The following is a 20,777-nucleotide window of genomic DNA, read 5'->3' on the forward strand; positions in this document are numbered from 1 at the left end:
ACACATGTTTAAATACTGTTCTTTTAAAATACCTAGTTTTATACAAATTTCGTGTGAAAATCAGACAAAATGATATAGAACCGCTAGTAACTCATCATATAAGAAAATTATGAAATGAAGCTGAATCCTAGACACACAAACTTACATAACATTTATAATATTATTAAGTTAATCGTTTTACAAACTGTGTGATTATATTAATATGTTTAAAACAGTGGACCCTTTATCTACTTACAGACCTCAGATTAAGGAACAACTGAAGGAAGGTTTTCGTCAAAATCAAACAATATCAAATATTTAGACCGTTGAAATACATCACAAGTTGTAGGTATTGACATTGTCCAAATCCAAATGTTTTATAAACGTTCTAAGGTGTAATTGACCCTAAATAGATTATAACTTAAAAGGGTTTTGCCTGTCATCTAGGAAAACATTGGCATATTATATCTCTAGGCCATATTAGAAAAAACAATATTGCTAAAAGCACTGTGTGCAGATGTTTTTTTATGCTCATAGCTAATTTAAATGGGCTAAAATTGAATTCTGACGATTCCTAATTTTATTGGTCATAGATTTTAGATTATAAAATCTTTAGGCACTTAACTTTCAGCACCATTATCCAAAAATCAGATGTAACCTGTTGACATTGATGTGACCCGTATTTTCCCAGAAATAAAAGCGACAAATACGGTGTAACTGTTAATTTGATACACCATTGGTTTTCAAGAACTGTATGATAATAATTTGTATCTTTAATATTGTTTTTTCTTTTATGGCCTTACATATTTTTGCCTCTTTTCAATGAGCACGCATATTACGAGAAATAATAGGTATACTTATATGGAATAACATGTTTTCTAATACCAATGATTTACGATTAAGATCGAATACAATACATTTCTCAAAATACTATAATATTAACCTCTTACCTACGGGGGAGGCACCTATAGTTGCCAAGTCAAAAGTCACTTCTCAATACGGGTGGCATCTATTGTTATTTTGGCAAAGCCAATACTAAATCACGGTTTTCGACAAAAAAACAATAAAATTGCAAATTAAGTGTAAAATGCGCTTGTAATTATGAAACTACATTAGTTGCAGAATATAATAATCCAAATTTCAATACCGTAAGTCTCATACTTTTTAAAATATCTTGATGTAAAGTGGAGCAAACAATTTTATAGGTTAAAATACCCCGTATTGAGAGGCGACTTTGGGTTTCCAAGGGCCCGTAGGTAAAGGGTTAAAGGATTGCAGCACTAAAATATAAATGCACTTCGAAAGGTATTTTAAATACTGTAATTTAGAAACAAAGATAGGAATCTTTGGGAAGCCCTAACCCTACATATACTAAATTTAAAACATATAATAACATTTAAATCTCCATTGACACTTAATGACTAAATGAGATATATAATATCATTAATACATACTTTATTATGCAAGCGACACCGTGTGATGCTTATTTATGTATTTATTTTGGAAGTTTATTATTACAAGCTAAAAAAAAATGAGCGATACATCTACGAAAGCGTAAAACAACTGCAGATGAAGTTATTTCTAAAATTAAATCACATATTTTCAATTTGAAGATCTTCATCTTAAAAAAAATTTTTTTTTAAATGTTTAGTCTTAAATTAATGACAATTAAGTACTACGTATAGAAACTTTATGTTCATATAAAATCTCAGTTTACATATTCCCGTTAAACAAGTAAATGCAGTTTTAGAAAGTATTAGAAAAAGCGAATCTCGATAATTGCTTTTTGGTATTCGCAGTCTTCAATTCTACTTCTTTAGTTTTCTTACAATAACGTGGGTTTATTCGCCAAAATGTTCGTTTACATTATTGTCCGTTCACATATAAAATACTACAGCGAAAAGTTACGGGACGCAATAGTTTAGTACAGTTGAAATCACCGAATTAGAAAATATTTAGTGAGTACTTTCGTAAAAAATACGATTATTGTTGGGCAGTGAAAGCTTAATATTTTATAGAAATTTGACTGGTTTCTAAAAACTGTTTTAGATACAATGCTATTTAAAGGGAACCAGAATACTGTCTTGAGCAATTTTGAATGTTCATACAGTCTTTTAACAAATGTTTAGACAGTTCTAAAACTACTTTAAATTTTACGAAACTGTGTAGACAATTTACCAGAAAATTATTCAAACTATACGCCATTCAATTCCTTATTGTATTTCGTCCATTTCAAAATGTATCCACAGTATTTTTATCACAGTATTACGTTAGGAATACAAAGTCAACATATAAAAAACTGAGCTAATTTAAAATCAAGTTATACATGATTTGCAACTTAAGAAATTACATTTTAAATGGTTAACATCCATACCTTAAGCTCCACGGGTAGATTGTGAACTACGGTTATAATATTTTCGACTTAAGCAGACTGGTGTAAGGTATCAATCGATTTACGTATCTGGTCATAGCAGGAGCTCCCTCGGGAAGAGATTCATTGATGCGTAGTCCTCTAGTACCTGGAAAGTTCACAAGATATTTATATGTGACCCAAAACTCAACGTCAAGCGGTTAGCTCAAGACAGCTCTGAGAAAACTGTTCCCATCTGCAAGTTACTTAGCGGTGGGCAAGTGGGCATAACATTGTCTAACTGCATTTAGATCCACAGCTGAGAGTCAAACGGCGTGTGCACGAGTAGACAATTTCTCTAATCACCATCTGATTGAAGGCAATTTCTATAATCGTTATCTATTTGAAGGCGATTGCTGTAATCTCCATGTGTTTGTAGACCTCATTTTATATACAATTCATCCCTTATCGCGCGTCCCTATATTCTGACTTTTTTCTCAGGTGACATTGACGTTACTTACTTAGATTTTTCACAATTGTGTAGACACTAATACCAACCTGCAAAAGCTTCTCAACAGTGCACAGTCTTTTATTTTGCCTTAGAAGCGGACATCCCTGTTTTATTAATTCAATCGTTAGATATTACTATTATGTATACAATTGATGAAGGAACTAGTAGTTGTATTTGTTTAGTTTCGAAGAAATATTAGATTTTGTGATTTTATAAAAAAAACTGTTTTAGAAGCATATTTTCTAAAAAAATTACATTAAGTCAGAATTTTGTAANCTAAAAAAAATTTTTTAGGCAACTAGCCTATACAATACATGTCTCAAAATACTATAATATTAAAGGATTGCAGCACTAAAATATAAATGCACTTCGAAAGGTATTTTAAATACTGTAATTTAGAAACAAAGATAGGAATCTTTGGGAAGCCCTAACCCTACATATACTAAATTTAAAACATATAATAACATTTAAATCTCCATTGACACTTAATGACTAAATGAGATATATAATATCATTAATACATACTTTATTATGCAAGCGACACCGTGTGATGCTTATTTATGTATTTATTTTGGAAGTTTATTATTACAAGCTAAAAAAAATGAGCGATACATCTACGAAAGCGTAAAACAACTGCAGATGAAGTTATTTCTAAAATTAAATCACATATTTTCAATTTGAAGATTTAAAAAAAATTTTTTTTTTAAATGTTTAGTCTTAAATTAATGACAATTAAGTACTACGTATAGAAACTTTATGTTCATATAAAATCTCAGTTTACATATTCCCGTTAAACAAGTAAATGCAGTTTTAGAAAGTATTAGAAAAAGCGAATCTCGATAATTGCTTTTTGGTATTCGCAGTCTTCAATTCTACTTCTTTAGTTTTCTTACAATACGTGGTTTTATTCGCCAAAATGTTCGTTTACATTATTGTCCGTTCACATATAAAATACTACAGCGAAAAGTTACGGGACGCAATAGTTTAGTTTAGTACATTTGAAATCGCCGAATTAGAAATATTTCCTGAGTACTTTGGTAAAAAAAATAACGATTAATATTGTTGGGCAGTGAAAGCTTAATATTTTATAGAAATAGGCTATTTGACTGGTTTCTAAAAACTGTTTTAGACACAATGCTGTTTAAAGGGAACCAGAATACTGTCTTGAGCAATTTTGAATGTTCACAGTCTTTTAACAAAATAAATGTTTAGACAGTTCCAAAACTACTTTAAATTTCATTTTACGAATCTGTGGAGACAGAAAATTATTGAAACTATACGCCATTCAATTCCTTATTGTATTTCGTCCATTTCAAAATGTATCCACAGTATTTTTATCACAGTGTTACGTTAGGAATACAAAGTCAACATATAAAAAACTGAGCTAGTTTAAAATCAAGATATACAAGATTTGCAACTTAAGAAATAACGTTTTAAATGGTTAACATCCATACCTTAAGCTCCACGGGTAGATTGAGAACTACGGCTATAATATTTTCGACTTAAGCAGACTGGTGTAAGGTGTCAATCGATTTACGTATCTGGTCATAGCAGGAGCTCCTTCGGGAAGAGATTCATTGATGCGTAGTCCTCTAGTACCTGGAAAGTTCACAAGATATTTATATGTGACCCAAAACTCAACGTCAAGCGGTTAGCTCAAGACAGCTCTGAGAAAACTGTTCCCATCTGCAAGTTACTTAGCGGTGGGCAAGTGGGCATAACATTGTCTAACTGCATTTAGATCCACAGCTGAGAGTCAAACGGCGTGTGCACGAGTAGACAATTTCTCTAATCGCCATCTGATTGAAGGCAATTTCTATAATCGTTATCTATTTGAAGGCGATTTCTGTAATCTCCATGTGTTTGTAGACCTCATTTTATGTACAATTCATCCCTTATCGCGCGCCCCTCTATTCTGACGTTTCTCAGGTGACATTGACGTTACTTACGTCATCGTCACCATGACAGGAGCTTGGCTATAGGGATACCGGTATTTTAACGTTTAGATTTTTCACAAATTACTACTAAATAAGTAGACACTAATACCAACCTGCAAGAGCTTCTCTGTAGTAGGTTTAGACACGTCTAGCTGTAGAATCGCCTTCAGTTTCTCCCCGCTGAGACACAATCGCTTGTTCAACAGCAGTTCTGCGCCGGCGTTTGGTTCCTGCGGCGTGTGGCAAGCTGAAGATATTATTATCTCTAATCGCTATCTATTTTTGAAGGCGATTTCTCCAATCGCCATCTGTTTGAAAGGGATTAGCCCAAATGAGTAGGTACCAACCTGCAAAAGCTTCTCCACAGTGGGTTTAGGCACGTCCAGTTGCAGGATTGCCTTAAGTTTCTCCCCGCTGAGGCACAATCGCTTGTTCAACAGCAGTTCTGCGCAGGCGCTGGGTTCTAGCGGCGTGTGCGCGTAACTAATCGCGATCAGTCTGAAGGCAATTGCTCTAATCGCCATCTGTTTGAAAGCGATTAGCCCAAATGAGTAGGTACCAACCTGCAAAAGCTTCTCCACAGTGGGTTTAGGCACGTCTAGCTGTAGAATCGCCTTGAGTTTCTCCCCGCTGAGACAATCGCTTGTTCAACAAAAATTCTGCGCCGACGGTGGGTTCTAGCGGCATGTACGCGTAAGTAATCGCTATCTGTTTGAAGGCGATTGCTCTAATCGCCATCTATTTGAAAGCGTTTAACCTTAAATGAGTAGGTACCAACCTGCAAAAACTTTTCAGCTGTGGGTTTAGGCACGTCTAGCCTTCAGTTTCTCCCCACTGAGACACAATCTCTTGTTTAACAGCAATCGCTATCAGTTTGAAGGCGATTGCTCCAATCGCCATCTGTTTGGAAGCGATTACCTTCAAATTAGAAGGTGTTAAGTAATATTCTTACCTGCAAAAGCTTCTCAGTAGTGGGTTTAGGCACGTCCAGTTGCAGGATCGCCTTCAGTTTCTCCCCGCTGAGACACAATCGCTTGTTTAACAGCAGTTCTGCGCCGGCGCTTGGTTCCAGTGGTATGTGCGCGAGCGAGTAGCGGCGGCAGACGTCATCGAAAGCAATCGCTTTATCTAAATGCTATCTATTTGAAGGCGATTTGCTCTGATCGTCATCCGTTTGAAGGCGATTAGATCGTATTAAGTACTATTCTTACCAGCAAAAGCTTCTCAGGAGTAGGTTTAGGCACGTCTAGCTGTAGAATCGCCTTGAGTTTCTCCCCGCTGAGCACAATCGCTTGTTTAACAGCAGATCTGCGCCGGCGCTTGGTTCCAGCGGCGTGTGCGCGTAACTCTAATCGCTATCAGTTTGAAGGCGATTGCTCCAATCGCCATCTATTTGAAAGTGTTTAACCTTAAATGAGTAGGTACCAACCTGCAAAAACTTTTCAGCTGTGGGTTTAGGCACGTCTAGCCTTCAGTTTCTCCCCACTGAGACACAATCTCTTGTTTAACAGCAGTTCTGCGCCGGCGTTTGGTACCAGCGGCGTGTGCGCGTAACTCTAATCGCTATCAGTTTGAAGGCGATTGCTCCAATCGCCATCTGTTTGAAAGCGATTACCTTCAAATTAGAAGGTGTTAAGTAATATTCTTACCTGCAAAAGCTTCTCAGTAGTGGGTTTAGGCACGTCCAGTTGCAGGATCGCCTTCAGTTTCTCCCCGCTGAGGCACAATCGCTTGTTCAACAGCAGTTCTGCGCCGGCGCTTGGTTCCAGCGGCGTGTGCGCAAGCGAGTAGCGGCGGCAGATATCGGCCCACGCGGTTAAATGCTTGTCGTTCGCTTCCTCCGCTACCGACGCTATGTCGTTCTGGATAAAGAAAATACACCAACAATCAGCTGATATAAATAAATTGTGACGTGTCAATAAGGGCATCATTTCACTTTTTAAATAGATGATCTACAACGAACTGTCCTGCCCGTGACATTGAAAGGGGGGCGCCACCGTCAATACCAGATCGCTGGTTCCGATTTTTGCCACGTTGGAAACTGTAAAGTTGAACTATGGTGGCGCCCCCCTGTCAATGTGTTTGATGGGACAGTTCAGTTTAGTGGGTCTATACTTAACAGTTGGCACCACTGGCGAGTGATAGGACAGTAGCGCCATCTTGGTGAGTGCAAATATGATCCCACCAAAAACATTCTGTAAAAATCTAGCCAAGTCTCGATGGACTGCTGCTTGTTTATCTCTAAAAAGTAATGAAATCTAGACAAAGTCGTGCCAAGTCTATGGTTCCTTACTGCAATTTCTTTATTATTATAGTTAATGTTGTGTGACTTGGCCGTTGAAGGGTACAAAACCAGGTGCTCCATGACACTATTGCACCAATCTGTCGCCAGAACCGCTACCCATTGACGATGGAAAATTGCTACTNATAGTAATATCTAACGATTGAATTAATAAAACAGGGATGTCCGCTTCTAAGCCAAAATAAAACACTGTGCAGTGGGTTTAGGCACGTCCAGTTGCAGAATCGCCTTGAGCTTCTCCCCGCTGAGGCACAATCGCTTGTTCAACAGCAGTTCTGCGCCGGTGATAGGTTCCAGAGGCGTGTGCGCGTAACTCTAGTCGCTATCTGTTTGAAGGCGATTGCTCTAATCGCCATCTGTTTGAAAGCGTTTAACCTTAAATGAGTAGGTACCAACCTGCAAAAGCTTCTCAACAGTGGGTTTAGGCGCGTCCAGTTGCAGGATCGCTTTCAGCTTCTCCCCGCTGAGGCACAATCGCTTGTTTAACAGCAGTTCTGCGCCGGCGCTTGGTTCCAGCGGCGTGTGCGCGAGCGGGTAACGGCGGTAGATATCATCGAAAGCAATCGCTTTCTTTAATCGCCATCTGTTTCAAGGCGATTGCCCTGATCGCCATCTGTTTGAAAGCGATTACCTTCAAATTAGAAGGTGTTAAGTAATATTCTTACCTGCAAAAGCTTCTCAGTAGTGGGTTTAGGCACGTCCAGTTGCAGGATCGCCTTAAGTTTCTCCCCGCTGAGGCACAATCGCTTGTTCAACAGCAATTCTGCGCAGGCGCTGGGTTCTAGCGGCGTGTGCGCGTAACTAATCGCGATCAGTCTGAAGGCAATTGCTCTAATCGCCATCTGTTTGAAAGCGATTAGCCCAAATGAGTAGGTACCAACCTGCAAAAGCTTCTCAACAGTGGGTTTAGGCACGTCTAGCTGTAGAATCGCCTTGAGTTTCTCCCCGCTGAGACAATCGCTTGTTCAACAAAAATTCTGCGCCGACGGTGGGTTCTAGCGGCATGTACGCGTAAGTAATCGCTATCTGTTTGAAGGCGATTGCTCTAATCGCCATCTATTTGAAAGCGTTTAACCTTAAATGAGTAGGTAACAACCTGCAAGAGCTTCTCAGTAGTGGGTTTAGGCACGTCTAGCCTTCAGTTTCTCCCCACTGAGACACAATCTCTTGTTTAACAGCAGTTCTGCGCCGGCGTTTGGTACCAGCGGCGTGTGCGCGTAACTCTAATCGCTATCAGTTTGAAGGCGATTGCTCCAATCGCCATCTGTTTGAAAGCGATTACCTTCAAATTAGAAGGTGTTAAGTAATATTCTTACCTGCAAAAGCTTCTCAGTAGTGGGTTTAGGTACGTCCAGTTGCAGGATCGCCTTCAGTTTCTCCCCGCTAAGACACAGTCGCTTGTTCAACAGCAGTTCTGCGCCGGCGCTTGGTTCAAGCGGCGTGTGCGCAAGCGAATAGCGGCGGCAAATATCGGCCCACGCGGTTAAATGCTTGTCGTTCGCTTCCTCCGCTACTGATGCTATGTCGTTCTAAGGAAAGAAAATACACCACCAATCAGCTGATATAAATTGTGACGTGTCAAAGGCATCGTTTTACTTTTTATACAACGTTTCATTCAAGAAGACGCGCCCTACCAATTTTTGGTCGAGGAAGCGCGGGGTGCGGGGAGTTTGATCCGAACAATCCCAGCGTCATTATTGTAGTGTGCGTGTGCACTCATGGATAATTTAGCGTGTACCGATAACACTCGAACATTAGCGGAAGAATGGTGGGGCGCGTCTTCGTGGACGAAACGATCTATAAACTTAACAGTTGGCACCACTGACGAGTGATAGGATCTTACTCTACAGTAGCGCGATCGTGGTGAGTGCAAATACGATCCTCCTATCGCTTCAGCGCTCACCAGTTGTTGTCACTGTTGTCTTAGGACCTTACTTTACTACTTTTTAGGCGCTAAAACGAGAGCTCTCATTGGATGTTTCTAAATAAGCATGGCAGCAGAGTTCTGGAATGGAGGCTGTGTACCGGAAAATGCAGCGTGGGACATCCATCCAAAAGGTGGACCAACATCATAAAGGTAGCTGGAAGGCGCTGGACGCAGGCCGCTACCAACCGGGCTACATGGAAAGTATTGGGGTGGCCTATGTTCAGCAGTGGACGTCCTATGGCTGAGATGATGATGAAATAAGCGCATAACTGAGTAGATAGTGCCATGTGACGTAAAATAACTGTAACAGTTTACAGGTCTGAAAACTTGCTGACTTTTGACATAAGCAAGCGTGTGAGGGCGTGTTGACGAGCCGGTTTCTGTCCGGTCCGTCACACGTCCTAATACAACAACATCTAACCTTAGCCAAAGTAGAAATCGCTGTCTCATAGTAATCATGATTGATCTTGAAGATATCCGACACCAGCTCAGCCAGGCTTCCCTGCGTGGTGTTGGCGTCAGGCAGACGTCCGTCACGTGGACCGTGTTCATCTTGAGGTCGGCCGTCCAGAGAAGCTTTCATTATTACAACCACGTCGAGTTAACTACGTATCTGGCGGCCGTGGCGTCACATCGACGCTCTGGTACGGACGGACCGAACGCGCGGTGTACGGGCAAGTGGGAGGGAGTCGCATTCCAGCGAGATGCGCAGTTAAAGCCCGGTCCGTGAGCACGTAGAATTCTGTCCAATGACCCCAAGCTACCCATCCTTATCGCTCGCGCGCAATTATATTGCTGTCGCGACTGTGCGACGGGCGCCCGCAGTGAGTGTGCGAGCGCGATAGCAACATAATTACGCGCGAGCGATAAGGATGGGTAGCTTGGGGTCATTGGACAGAATTCTACGTGCTCACGGACCAGACTTTAGCTCGATCGGGTAGTATATTAATTTATCTTGACACTAGATTCTCACCTTAGCCAAAGTAGAAATCGCCGTCCCATAGTAATCTTGGTTGATCTTGAAGATATCCGACACCAGCTCAGCCAGGCTTCCCTGCGTGGTGTTGGCGTCATCCACCACGTTGTACGCCTGCCGGTTGGCGTCAGGATGACGGCCGAGCGTCAGACGTCCGTCACGTGGACCGTGTTCATCTTGAGGTCGGCCGTCCAGAGAAACTTTCATTATTACAACCACGGAGTTAACTACGTATCTGGCGGCTGTGACGTCACATCGACGCTCTGGTACGGACGGGGCGAATGCGCGGTGTACGGGCAAGTGGGGAGGGAGTCGCATTCCAGCGAGATGCGCAGTTAAAGCCCGGTCCGTGAGCACGTAGAATTCTGTCCAATGACCCCAAGCTACCCATCCTTATCGCTCGCGCGTAATTAAATTGCTGTCGCGACTGTGCGACGGGCGCCCGCAGTGAGTGTGCGAGCGCGATAGCAACATAATTACGCGCGAGCGATAAGGATGGGTAGCTTGGGGTCATTGGACAGAATTCTACGTGCTCACGGACCAGACTTTAGCTCGATCGGGTAGTATATTAATTTATCTTGACACTAGATTCTCACCNAAGTACTAGTTCTATTTTGATGATTATCAGTGAGTGAGTGAGTGTCATAAATGCGAAACTTTGCTTTCGCTTAACTTCGGAACTAAATGACCTACAGACTTGAAATTTTGGATTTTAAGTATGTGATTATAGCTTATTAGATGACGAAAGTTTCTGCGTTCTGGTCTTATCCAGAGGTTCTCAAATAGAGGCCTGTAAATGCGGCGAAATGGTTCCAGTAAAGGATGGTACGGCAGTGTTTGCTTCGCGCTCGACTTGGCGGGGGCACTGCCGTGCCCCCAGATCCTCCGCTTCAGCGCCCTAAGACAGTCTTATGACCTTACTCTATAGTGGCGCCAACTGGTGGGCGCTAAAACGAGAGCTTCTAAATAAGCATGGCAGCAGATTTCTGGAGTGATGCAGCGTGGGACGTCCATCCAAAAGGTGGACCAACATCATAAAGGTAGCAGGAAGGCGCTGGACGCAGGCCGCTACCAACCAGGCAACATGGAAAGCATTTGGGAGGTCTATGTTCAGCAGTGTACGTCCTATGGCTAAGATGATGATGAAATAAGCATAGGCGCATAAATAATAAATAAATAAATAAATATCCTTGGACATTTTACACTGCGCTTCTAGTTCCAAACTAAGCAAAGCTTGTACTATGGGTACTAGACAACGGATATAAACATACTTAAATAACTTAGTACATAGTGCCATGTGACGTAACAGAACTGTAAAAGTTTAGTCTGAAAACTTGCTGACGTTTGACATAAGCAAGCGTGCGAAGGCATGTGCTGAGGAGTCGATTTCTATCAGTTTCGTCACACATCACACAACATCATCTCACCTTAGCCAAAGTAGAAATCGCCGTCCCATAATAGTCATGATTGATCCTGAAGATATCCGACACCAGCTCAGCCAGGCTTCCCTGCGTGGTGTTGGCGTCATCCACCACGTTGTACACCTGCCGGTTGGCGTCAGAATGACGGCCGAGCGTCCAGGCCGCGCGGCAGACGTCTGTCACGTGGACCGTATTCATCTTGAGGTCCGCCGTCCAGAGAAGCTTCATGGTTTCGTTGAGGTGCTTGTATATGCCTCCGTATAGAAGCCGAGGCGCTGTAAGTTAGATAGATTTTTTAATGAGGGCTATCGTTTTAGCGCTCACCAGTTAGCGCCACTGTAGAGTAAGGTCCTGTCACTTGCTAGTAACGAAGACAGTGGCGCCAACTTGTGAGCGCTAAAGTGGTAGGAGGACTATCGCATTTGCACTCATCAAGATGGCGCCACTGTAGAGTAAGGTACTGTCAATCGCCAGGGGTGCCAACTGTTAAGTATAAAAACGATAGCCCTCATTGCAAATAGTGGGACACATAAATAGCAGAACTTTATAATAGTGAACAAACCGGAAGAACAAAATACTAAGAATTAAACATGTCACGCTGCTGCCAGTACAAGAGGTGAAATGTGACAGATGCGCGGCGGACCTGTGCCTCAGACCAACTGCCAAAAAGCAGTAATTTAAACTGTCACACCTACACTATCCATGTGCACTCAAACAAATGCAAAACTCGGCTTAGACATAGCAAACTGTACTTAAAACTATATCTGTTTAACCATAAACACGTCCTTCATTCGACAGACCGAAGATCTGGTGAAGGTCACGGAAAGGAGGATACAGGCAGTGCAGGAATAGTCATTATGGAAATCCCTGGGACAGACCTTTATCCAGCAGTAGATAGAAGTCTTTGGTTGAAAAGGAAGGAATATAGACTTAGCAGACTCACTCAAGCTCCTCCTGTCAGCGACACCATAGACAATAGCGGGGCGAAGCACCGTGTAGTTGAGCTCGGGCTCCAGTTTCTTCAGCTCCTGCTCCACTTTATACTTCATACGGCCCTCCACGGTCCACGGTTCTACGGGGTCACTTTCTTTGTGAGGCTGGAACGAGATAAAAGTTGAAGAGTGACGACAATTTATTTGGTTTACAGCATTTATTTATTTACTGACTAGCTTTTGCCCGCGGTTTTACCCGCGTGAAATTTAGTTTGTCACAGATCGTCATAAATTATAGCCTATAATGTTATTCTGGGTTATAATAATATATAACAGTAATACTGAATCCGTTCAGTAGTTTTTGCGTGAAAGAGTAACAAACATCCAGACATCCAAACTTTCACATTTATAATATTAGTAGGATAAAGGTACACTAACATAAGACATTCACAGTATACATTAATAGGGTTTAATTCAAAGAATTGGGTATTTTTAAAGGTAGGGCCATTGTGGTGTTATTACAATGGTGGGTGCGAATCGCGGGAAAAACGACATACATATCGAATGTTTCACTGATTCTTATTGTAAAAAAGCCCAACTTTGTACTTCTTGTAATAGTGCGAACGAAGCAATGTGGTCCCACAGTATATTACAAGTGGTCCTAATCTACTCCTCGAGGACCACATAGCTTTGGAAGGACAATTATTTGTGACATCCACGAGTGTGACCACTCACACCCAACCTGTCTGGCTTTTGCCTCGATACCAAAATAAATCTGCCTCATTACTAGAGTGAATTAGAGAGATTCATGCTTCTGAGACCATATGACCTGATGATGGTGATTACTGACCTTGTCACTGCTATACATGTGCCCGCTAGATATCTCCACAAGCCGAGGTACGTTTTGCTTAGCACACTGCTTAGCCACATTAGTGCTGAGCGTCACGATGCCTTCTGTATATACCGCCTCCGTCTGGCCTACTAAAACAAATCTATAGACTGTGTCGACAAAATGACCAACCTTGTCGCTGCTATACATGTGCCCGCTAGATATCTCCACAAGCCGAGGCACGTTCTGCTTGGCACACTGCTTAGCGACATTAGTGCTGAGCGTCACGATGCCTTCTGCATACACTGCCTCTGTCTGGCCTACTAAAACAAATCTATAGACTATCTGTCGCGAGTGACTAACCTTGTCGCTGCTATACATGTGCCCGCTAGATATCTCCACAAGCCGAGGCACGTTTTGCTTAGCGCACTGCTTGGCGACATTAGTGCTGAGCGTAACAATGCCTTCTGCATACACTGCCTCTGTCTGGCCGACTCGTGTCTCTCCCGCGCAGTTGATGACGAGGGACCAGGATGCGCCGTCGGCAGGGTCGAGAGCTGATGCGCATGATGCTGGAAAATGGAGCTTGTAAGTCAAGGGGTAAGGAACATTTTTCAACAAAGCCCTAAATACGTGATGTAACAGAAAATTAAGTGGAAAGTGGTGTAAAAGAAAAGTAAGGTAACAGTAAACTCTTCTCTTTTGTATGATACTGTAGTGTCCGACCGAATGTTCGGTTTCGGTTTCGTTTTCGGTTGAGTTTCGGTAAAAACACGAGTTTCGGTTTAGTTTCGTTTTCGGCGGCAAACTTGCCGAAACTACGACCGAAATCGAATGTGCATTCGGGAGTTTCCGCGCTGTTATCGGTCATGTTCGGCGCGTTGAATTAGTGAATGAATCCGATCAGAGCCAAGCCAATAATAATTTAATTTAATAATTNCCGGAAGAACAAAATACTAAGAATTAAACATGTCACGCTGCTGCCAGTACAAGAGGTGAAATGTGACAGATGCGCGGGGGACCTGCGCTTCAGACCAACTGCCAAAAAGCAGTAATTTAAACTGTCACACCTACACTATCCATGTGCACTCAAACAAATGCAAAACTCGGCTTAGACATCGCAAATTGTACTTAACACTATATCTGTTTAACCATAAACACGTCCTTCATTCGACAGACCGAAGATCTGAAGAAGTGAAGGTCACGGAAAGGTGGATACAGGCAGTGCAGGAATAGTCATTATGGAAATCCCTGGGACAGGCCTTTATCCAGCAGTAGATAGAAGTCTTTGGTTGAAAAGGAAGGAATATAGACTTAGTAGACTCACTCAAGCTCCTCCTGTCAGCGACACCATAGACAATAGCGGGGCGAAGCACCGTGTAGTTGAGCTCGGGCTCCAGTTTCTTCAGCTCCTGCTCCACTTTATACTTCATACGTCCCTCCACGGTCCACGGCTCTACGGGGTCGCTTTCTTTGTGAGGCTGGAACAAGAGAAACGTTGAAGAATGACGATAATTTATTTGGTTTTCAGCATTTATTTATTAACTGATAAAGGTAAACTAACCATAAGACATTCTCAGTATACATGAATAGGGTTTAATTCAAAGAATTGTGTATTTTTAAAGGTGGCCATTATGGTGTTATTACAATGGTGGGTGCGAATCGCGGGAAAAACGGCATACATATCGAATGTTTCACAGATTCTTATTGTAAAAAAGCCCAACTTTGTACTTCTTGTAATAGTGCAAACGAAGCAATGTCGTCCCAGAGTATATTACAAGTGGTCCTAATCTACTCCTCGAGGACCACATTGCTTTGGAAGGACAATTATTTGTGACATCCATGAGTGTGACCACTCACACCCAACCAGTCTGGCTTTTGCCTCGATACCAAAGTAAATCTGCCTCATTACTAGAGTGAATTAGAGAGATTCATGCTTCTGAAACCAAATGACCTGATGATGGTGATTACTGACCTTGTCACTGCTATACATGTGCCCGCTAGATATCTCCACAAGTCGTGGCACGTTCTGCTTAGCGACATTAGTGCTGAGCGTCACGATGCCTTCTGCATACACCGCCTCCGTCTGGCCGACTAAAACAAATCTATAGACTGTGTCGACAAAATGACCAACTTTATCGCTGCTATACATGTGCCCGCTAGATATCTCCACAAGCCGAGGCACGTTTTGCTTAGCGCACTGTTTAGCCACATTAGTGCTGAGCGTAACAATGCCTTCTGCATACACCGCCTCCGTCTGGCCTACTAAAACAAATCTATAGACTGTGTCGACAAAATGACCAACCTTGTCACTGCTATACATGTGCCCGCTAGATATTTCCACAAGCCGAGGCACGTTTTGCTTAGCGCATTGCTTAGCCACATTAGTGCTGAGCGTCACGATGCCTTCTGCATACACCGCCTCGGTCTGGCCGACGCGTGTCTCTCCCGCGCAGTTGATGACGAGGGACCAGGATGCGCCGTCGGCAGGGTCGAGAGCTGATGCGCATGATGCTGGAAAATGGAGCTTGTAAGTCAAGGGGTAAGGAACATTTTTCAACAAAGGTCGAAAGTGGTGTAAAGAAAAGTGAGGTAACAGTAAATTCTTCGCTTTTGCATGATGCTCTGTAAAGAGGGAAAACGGGACTTGCAAGTAAAGAAGTAAAGGTCATATTTCCATAAAAGCCAAGAGCTTTTAGAAATATTAATAACTAGCTTTCCGCCCGCGGCTTTGCCCGAGTGGAATTTTGTCTCTCACAGAAAAACTTTATCGCGCTCGTCCTTGTTTCAAAAACCGGGATAAAAACTTTCCTATGTCCTTTCTCGGGACTCTATCTCTATGCCAAATTTCATCAAAATCGGTTCAGTGGTTTAGGCGTTTATAATATTTATAATAATATTAGTATAGATTTATAATGAATATCGGATATCGGAAGTCATCTTGTATGTAACTGTGCCAAACTGCGATTATTTTTTCTTAACGAATAAATGACGAGGTGTTGATATTTGATCTAATCGACATAACTATCTTTAAAAATAACTTCGCGAACCTGGGTGTTAACTTAAAAAAAGTCGTTAAATACTCGAACGGTTCGACCGTTGATGACTTAGCACGCACGTCACGTAAGACAATGGTCGATGTACCGACGACATCAAGGTAATCAATGTGACATCTAAAGCACTTACAATAGGTGCGATTTTAAAACAAAAATTAGTGTAATTTGTTGTCGACTGTATTATTTTAGTTTTCACAAGCCATTATTTAACAATGCGGCCGGCCTATTCACGATATGCAACGTGTATAATAATCGTTATGTCTGTCGCTAATGATTTATTATGTTTAGGTATGCTAAGTAGAGTTTTGAGGAAAATAATGTCTAACATTTCAATCAGGTAAAATAATAGTCATACTCATAATATAGTTTCATTCGTAAACACTATAGTGGGATATTTATAATATCTATTATATAAAAAATAAGCAAGTACCTACTGTTAATTATGAAAAATCTAAAACGTTAAAATAGCGGTATCGTTATAGCCAATGAGCTGCTGTCATAGTGACATTGACGTATTGTCAATGTCACACGAGAACCAAACGTCAGAATAGCGGGACGCGCGGAGACGGCTCCGCGCGCTTTTGTGCTAAGTGATGAATTGTATCTAAAATAAGGCAATATAATGTGAAAGATGAGTATCCAGTGTTTTATTTATGAGAATAGATCGACCGGCCTTTAATACTACGGTATATACCACAACAAGTTTGTACTATACAATTTTGTTGCAATATAGCCCCTAACACATAAAATGCTACAGTATAAATAGCTTGATGTAGTTTCGTATGTACATGAATATTGTAACTCCGTAAAAGTAGGAAGTTGTAATAGCTAGTTACAATAACTTAATAGGAGCAAGATAAAAATGTACAATGACTATTACGTTTGCTTGTATCGCTGTTGCTCTCTAATTAGAACAAGACTCAATGTCTTGTCTATGTAAATGAGTGTGGATACTGTTATTAGTTTCGCCTATACTGCGTATATCTGTATTTCTATTTTACATGCATGGCTATGTATTATTTATTATTATGCTAAAGAGAGCAGTCAGTCCTTGTGGTACTATAATTTGCGTTGTTTGTCTCACTTAAATATTATCCCATTAATATTGTAGCCTCCGTGGCTTAAATTTTTTCCATACTTCGTCCTAGTTTGTCATACAAGCAGTTGTTATAAATAGCATTTAAGGCAGGGTCCTGTGTCGTTAATCTATCTGAACCGTATAGCAATTAAATAACGCAATTACTTTGGTAATGCAATACATAACTGCTTTCACACCAGTCAATAATAAACGATGAGCAACTCTGTTAAAAATACTACTGTGGCAATGTGTTGTTGCATAAATTATGCACATACTAGCTTTTGCCCGTGGCTTCATTCGCGTTAGATTTAGTTAGTCACAGACTCATAGATCATCATAAATTATAGCCTATAAAATATGTTAATCTGGGTTATAAACAATAAAATGTAAAGTTTCATCAAAATCCGTTCAGCAGTTTTTGCTTGAAAGAGTAACAAACATGTTAACAGACATCTAAACATCCATACAAACTTTCGCATATAAAATATTAGTAGGATCATTAAGTGTTACTACAGCAATTTCAAAATTTCATCAGCAGAATGAATAATTTTTATTCTGAGACAGGTGAATATCAATAGTTTTATCACTTATCTTACATCTATAAAATAAATAAAAAGAGCTGTCAGTTTTATTACATTTTGATTAAGATCTATTAAAATTTATCATAATAGGTATGAAAGGCTATTTTATTTATCATGCAATACCTATGGCACTGTATTACTACAATTCGTCGCTTGCCTCTCTAACTCACTATATGTCATTTTTTTCGAAACTGAGTTATCTACACCATCTTAATCAATTTCGCAAGACAAATCGATCTGTCTAATCGCCTGAAAATTTTGCTAAATGTCAGTTACGTCAGTTAGAGAGGTAAGCGACAAATTGAGTGGTAAACTTATTTTGCATGAAAATGAATTTAGTTCATTTTAAGCAAGTTAAGCCGCTGCATACTGGAGGTAACAGTGGAAGTGACTCATCCTGAGTTGATAGCTTATCTCTCACTAGAGAAGTCATTGACAGGATTGTTTATAGCTTATTGTGCCTTTCGGTGTATTTTTTCCTCAATATGATGTCAGTTTATTGAAATCAGAGACATTTACTCTGAACCAAAATAATTTTACTGGTTCAGAGTAATTGTCTCTGATTATCTGACATCTGACAATATTTAATAATTTTTTTTCAATTTTTTGATCCTCATCAACTACTGGACTTTGGAGTGGGTTCCTAACACAAGCATATTTTAGCTAGAGGGGTTAACTAATTCTTTAAAAAATATGGTGGAAACATTGCTGGTTAATGTGAGTTTGGCAAGTCAGCATCAACATGAATTATTTATTAATAATTAAATTTAAATAAATCAACATTTGTGATGAAAGAAGGACAGAAAAGATATTATGTGCAATTCATTTCATAATTCATAAAATTCAAATACATAGTTCTAAGTTGGGCTTATAATGCAAGAAGTTGATAAAGCCCTGCAGTCTGCAAAATCCAATTAACTACATGTAGCATTGCTATTTAATATATAAATCAACATTTGTGATGAAAGAAGGACAGAAAAGATATTATGTGCAATTCATTTCATAATTCATAAAATTCAAATACATAGTTCTAAGTTGGGCTTATAATGCAAGAAGTTGATAAAGCCCTGCAGTCTGCAAAATCCAATTAACTACATGTAGCATTGCTATTTAATATATAAATCAACATTTGTGATGAAAGAAGGACAGAAAAGATATTATGTGCAATTCATTTCATAATTCATAAAATTCAAATACATAGTTCTAAGTTGGGCTTATAATGCAAGAAGTTGATAAAGCCCTGCAGTCTGCAAAATCCAATTAACTACATGTAGCATTGCTATTTAATATATAAATCAACATTTGTGATGAAAGAAGGACAGAAAAGATATTATGTGCAATTCATTTCATAATTCATAAAATTCAAATACATAGTTCTAAGTTGGGCTTATAATGCAAGAAGTTGATAAAGCCCTGCAGTCTGCAAAATCCAATTAACTACATGTAGCATTGCTATTTAATATATAAATCAACATTTGTGATGAAAGAAGGACAGAAAAGATATTATGTGCAATTCATTTCATAATTCATAAAATTCAAATACATAGTTCTAAGTTGGGCTTATAATGCAAGAAGTTGATAAAGCCTTGCAGTCTGCCAAATCCAATTAACTACATGTAGCATTGCTATTTATAAGTTATTCTTGTGTGAGTGTACTTAAGGATTACCTATGATTGAATAGAAAATTGATGAAAGAAAACCATGTAAAAAGAATGAGCAACTTCTGGAAATATTGCTTGGTAAATCACATTTTGACAGCTGTTTTCTAGAAAGATTTCCAATAAGATTGAGTTTAATATAAATAAGACCATATAGAAAACAAGTATAACAACTCTTAATAAGTTAGCTGTTGGGTGTTAACAGGAAAACTGTTATTATTGGATTAAACAATAAAGGTATTAAACTATTATCATGTAGTCAAGGTGTGTTACCTTGGCAGTAAATTTTACAGCATATTAAAGGCTTCTTTATTTGAAGCTAAAGGAGGATAAAAAATCAAACAGATTGAAATGTAATCTATTCAGAAATAGTAATAGTAGAAGGCTTATTTGTTTTCACACACAATGGAAGTTGTTAGGTACCTAGTGAAGGGTGGATTAATAAGGACCTGTTTGAAAAATTCATATTAGTATTTTATCAACTCAACAGACAATATTTAATCAATATCGTTTAGAGATGAAAAGGTACCCAGAAACAAAATATATGCTATTGATATATTATATTAACATCACATTATGTACTGACCTGGATTAATGAGGTTTGCGCTCTTATATTCAACGCGGGGGTCTTCAAAAACTTTGGTGTGCGCGGGGTTTAGAAAGGCCAGCTGCGGCGGGGTCTTGTCGACCACTCGCACGCCGCTCACCAGGTCATTGGCAACCAGGTACTCGACCAGGTTGCGGCCGATAAAGCCGCACCCTGAAATATCCACGAAAAAACATAGGTCACCGACGATGACTAACACTGCGACCGTTACAGGAACACCAAAAAAACCGCACTGTGTTACATCATGAAACTTTTACTATAACACCGAACACATTGTATAGTGTGAATGATGATGATTTATTAAACAATTACCTCCTAAAACCACAACTCGTGGTTTTGAATTATCACCGGCAGAACCAGACATTTCGCTAGCGGTTCCACAAAAGTGAATGACAGTTTGACAGATCACGGATGACGGATGAGCAGGTGAAAGTGTTGCCAAATACAAAAAAAAACGTCATAGATTAAACGTCTCTTCCGGTTTATTAGCTCTTCTTAGCTCAATCAAATAGCTCAGTGACTTGATGGCGCTAGATGGCGCTTCTCCAAGAGAGCCTATGGTATGGCCTGTGAAGAGAGCCCTTTAAAATCAAGAGAGGGATTTTTGAAGTAAATTTGGATTACGGATTTGTT

General features: G+C 40.1%; 1 protein-coding gene across 4 annotated transcripts; it reads right to left on the reverse strand.

The window, feature by feature from the left end:
- Positions 1 to 1,171: 1,171 nt before the first annotated feature.
- On the reverse strand, positions 1,172 to 20,567 carry LOC114353382 (uncharacterized). 4 transcript variants are annotated; one of them, XM_028305365.1, is made up of 8 exons: positions 20,457 to 20,567; positions 20,124 to 20,297; positions 15,470 to 15,678; positions 14,492 to 14,645; positions 11,498 to 11,678; positions 9,428 to 9,515; positions 8,396 to 8,608; positions 3,704 to 4,439 (listed from the first exon to the last, which is right to left on the reverse strand). In XM_028305365.1, the coding sequence occupies exons 1-8, from the start codon at positions 20,506 to 20,508 to the stop codon at positions 4,386 to 4,388; spliced, it is 1,125 nt and encodes a 374-aa protein (XP_028161166.1). In that variant the 5' UTR covers positions 20,509 to 20,567; the 3' UTR covers positions 3,704 to 4,385. The 4 variants fall into 4 exon arrangements, with proteins under 4 accessions (XP_028161165.1, XP_028161166.1, XP_028161163.1 ...); XM_028305362.1 differs by having other exon boundaries at positions 9,428 to 9,490; positions 11,473 to 11,678; XM_028305364.1 differs by lacking the exons at positions 3,704 to 4,439; positions 9,428 to 9,515 and adding an exon at positions 1,172 to 2,498 and having other exon boundaries at positions 11,410 to 11,678.
- Positions 20,568 to 20,777: the final 210 nt, after the last annotated feature.

Source organism: Ostrinia furnacalis, unplaced genomic scaffold (assembly GCF_004193835.3).
Source record: "Ostrinia furnacalis isolate ACB-3 unplaced genomic scaffold, ASM419383v2 OfSCF1656, whole genome shotgun sequence".
Classification (NCBI taxonomy): Eukaryota; Metazoa; Arthropoda; class Insecta; order Lepidoptera; family Crambidae; genus Ostrinia; species Ostrinia furnacalis.

Bases quoted from the DNA above. Each gene is read 5' to 3' on its own strand.
- LOC114353382 (XM_028305364.1), bottom strand. From the start codon at position 20,508: ATGTCTGGTTCTGCCGGTGATAATTCAAAACCACGAGTTGTGGTTTTA. The intron at 15,679-20,123 runs GTCAGTACATAA...TCCATTTTCCAG, and splicing joins CGCAAACCTCATTAATCCAG to CATCATGCGCATCAGCTCTC. The intron at 14,646-15,469 runs GTTGGTCATTTT...CTCTTGTTCCAG, and splicing joins ACATGTATAGCAGTGACAAG to CCTCACAAAGAAAGCGACCC.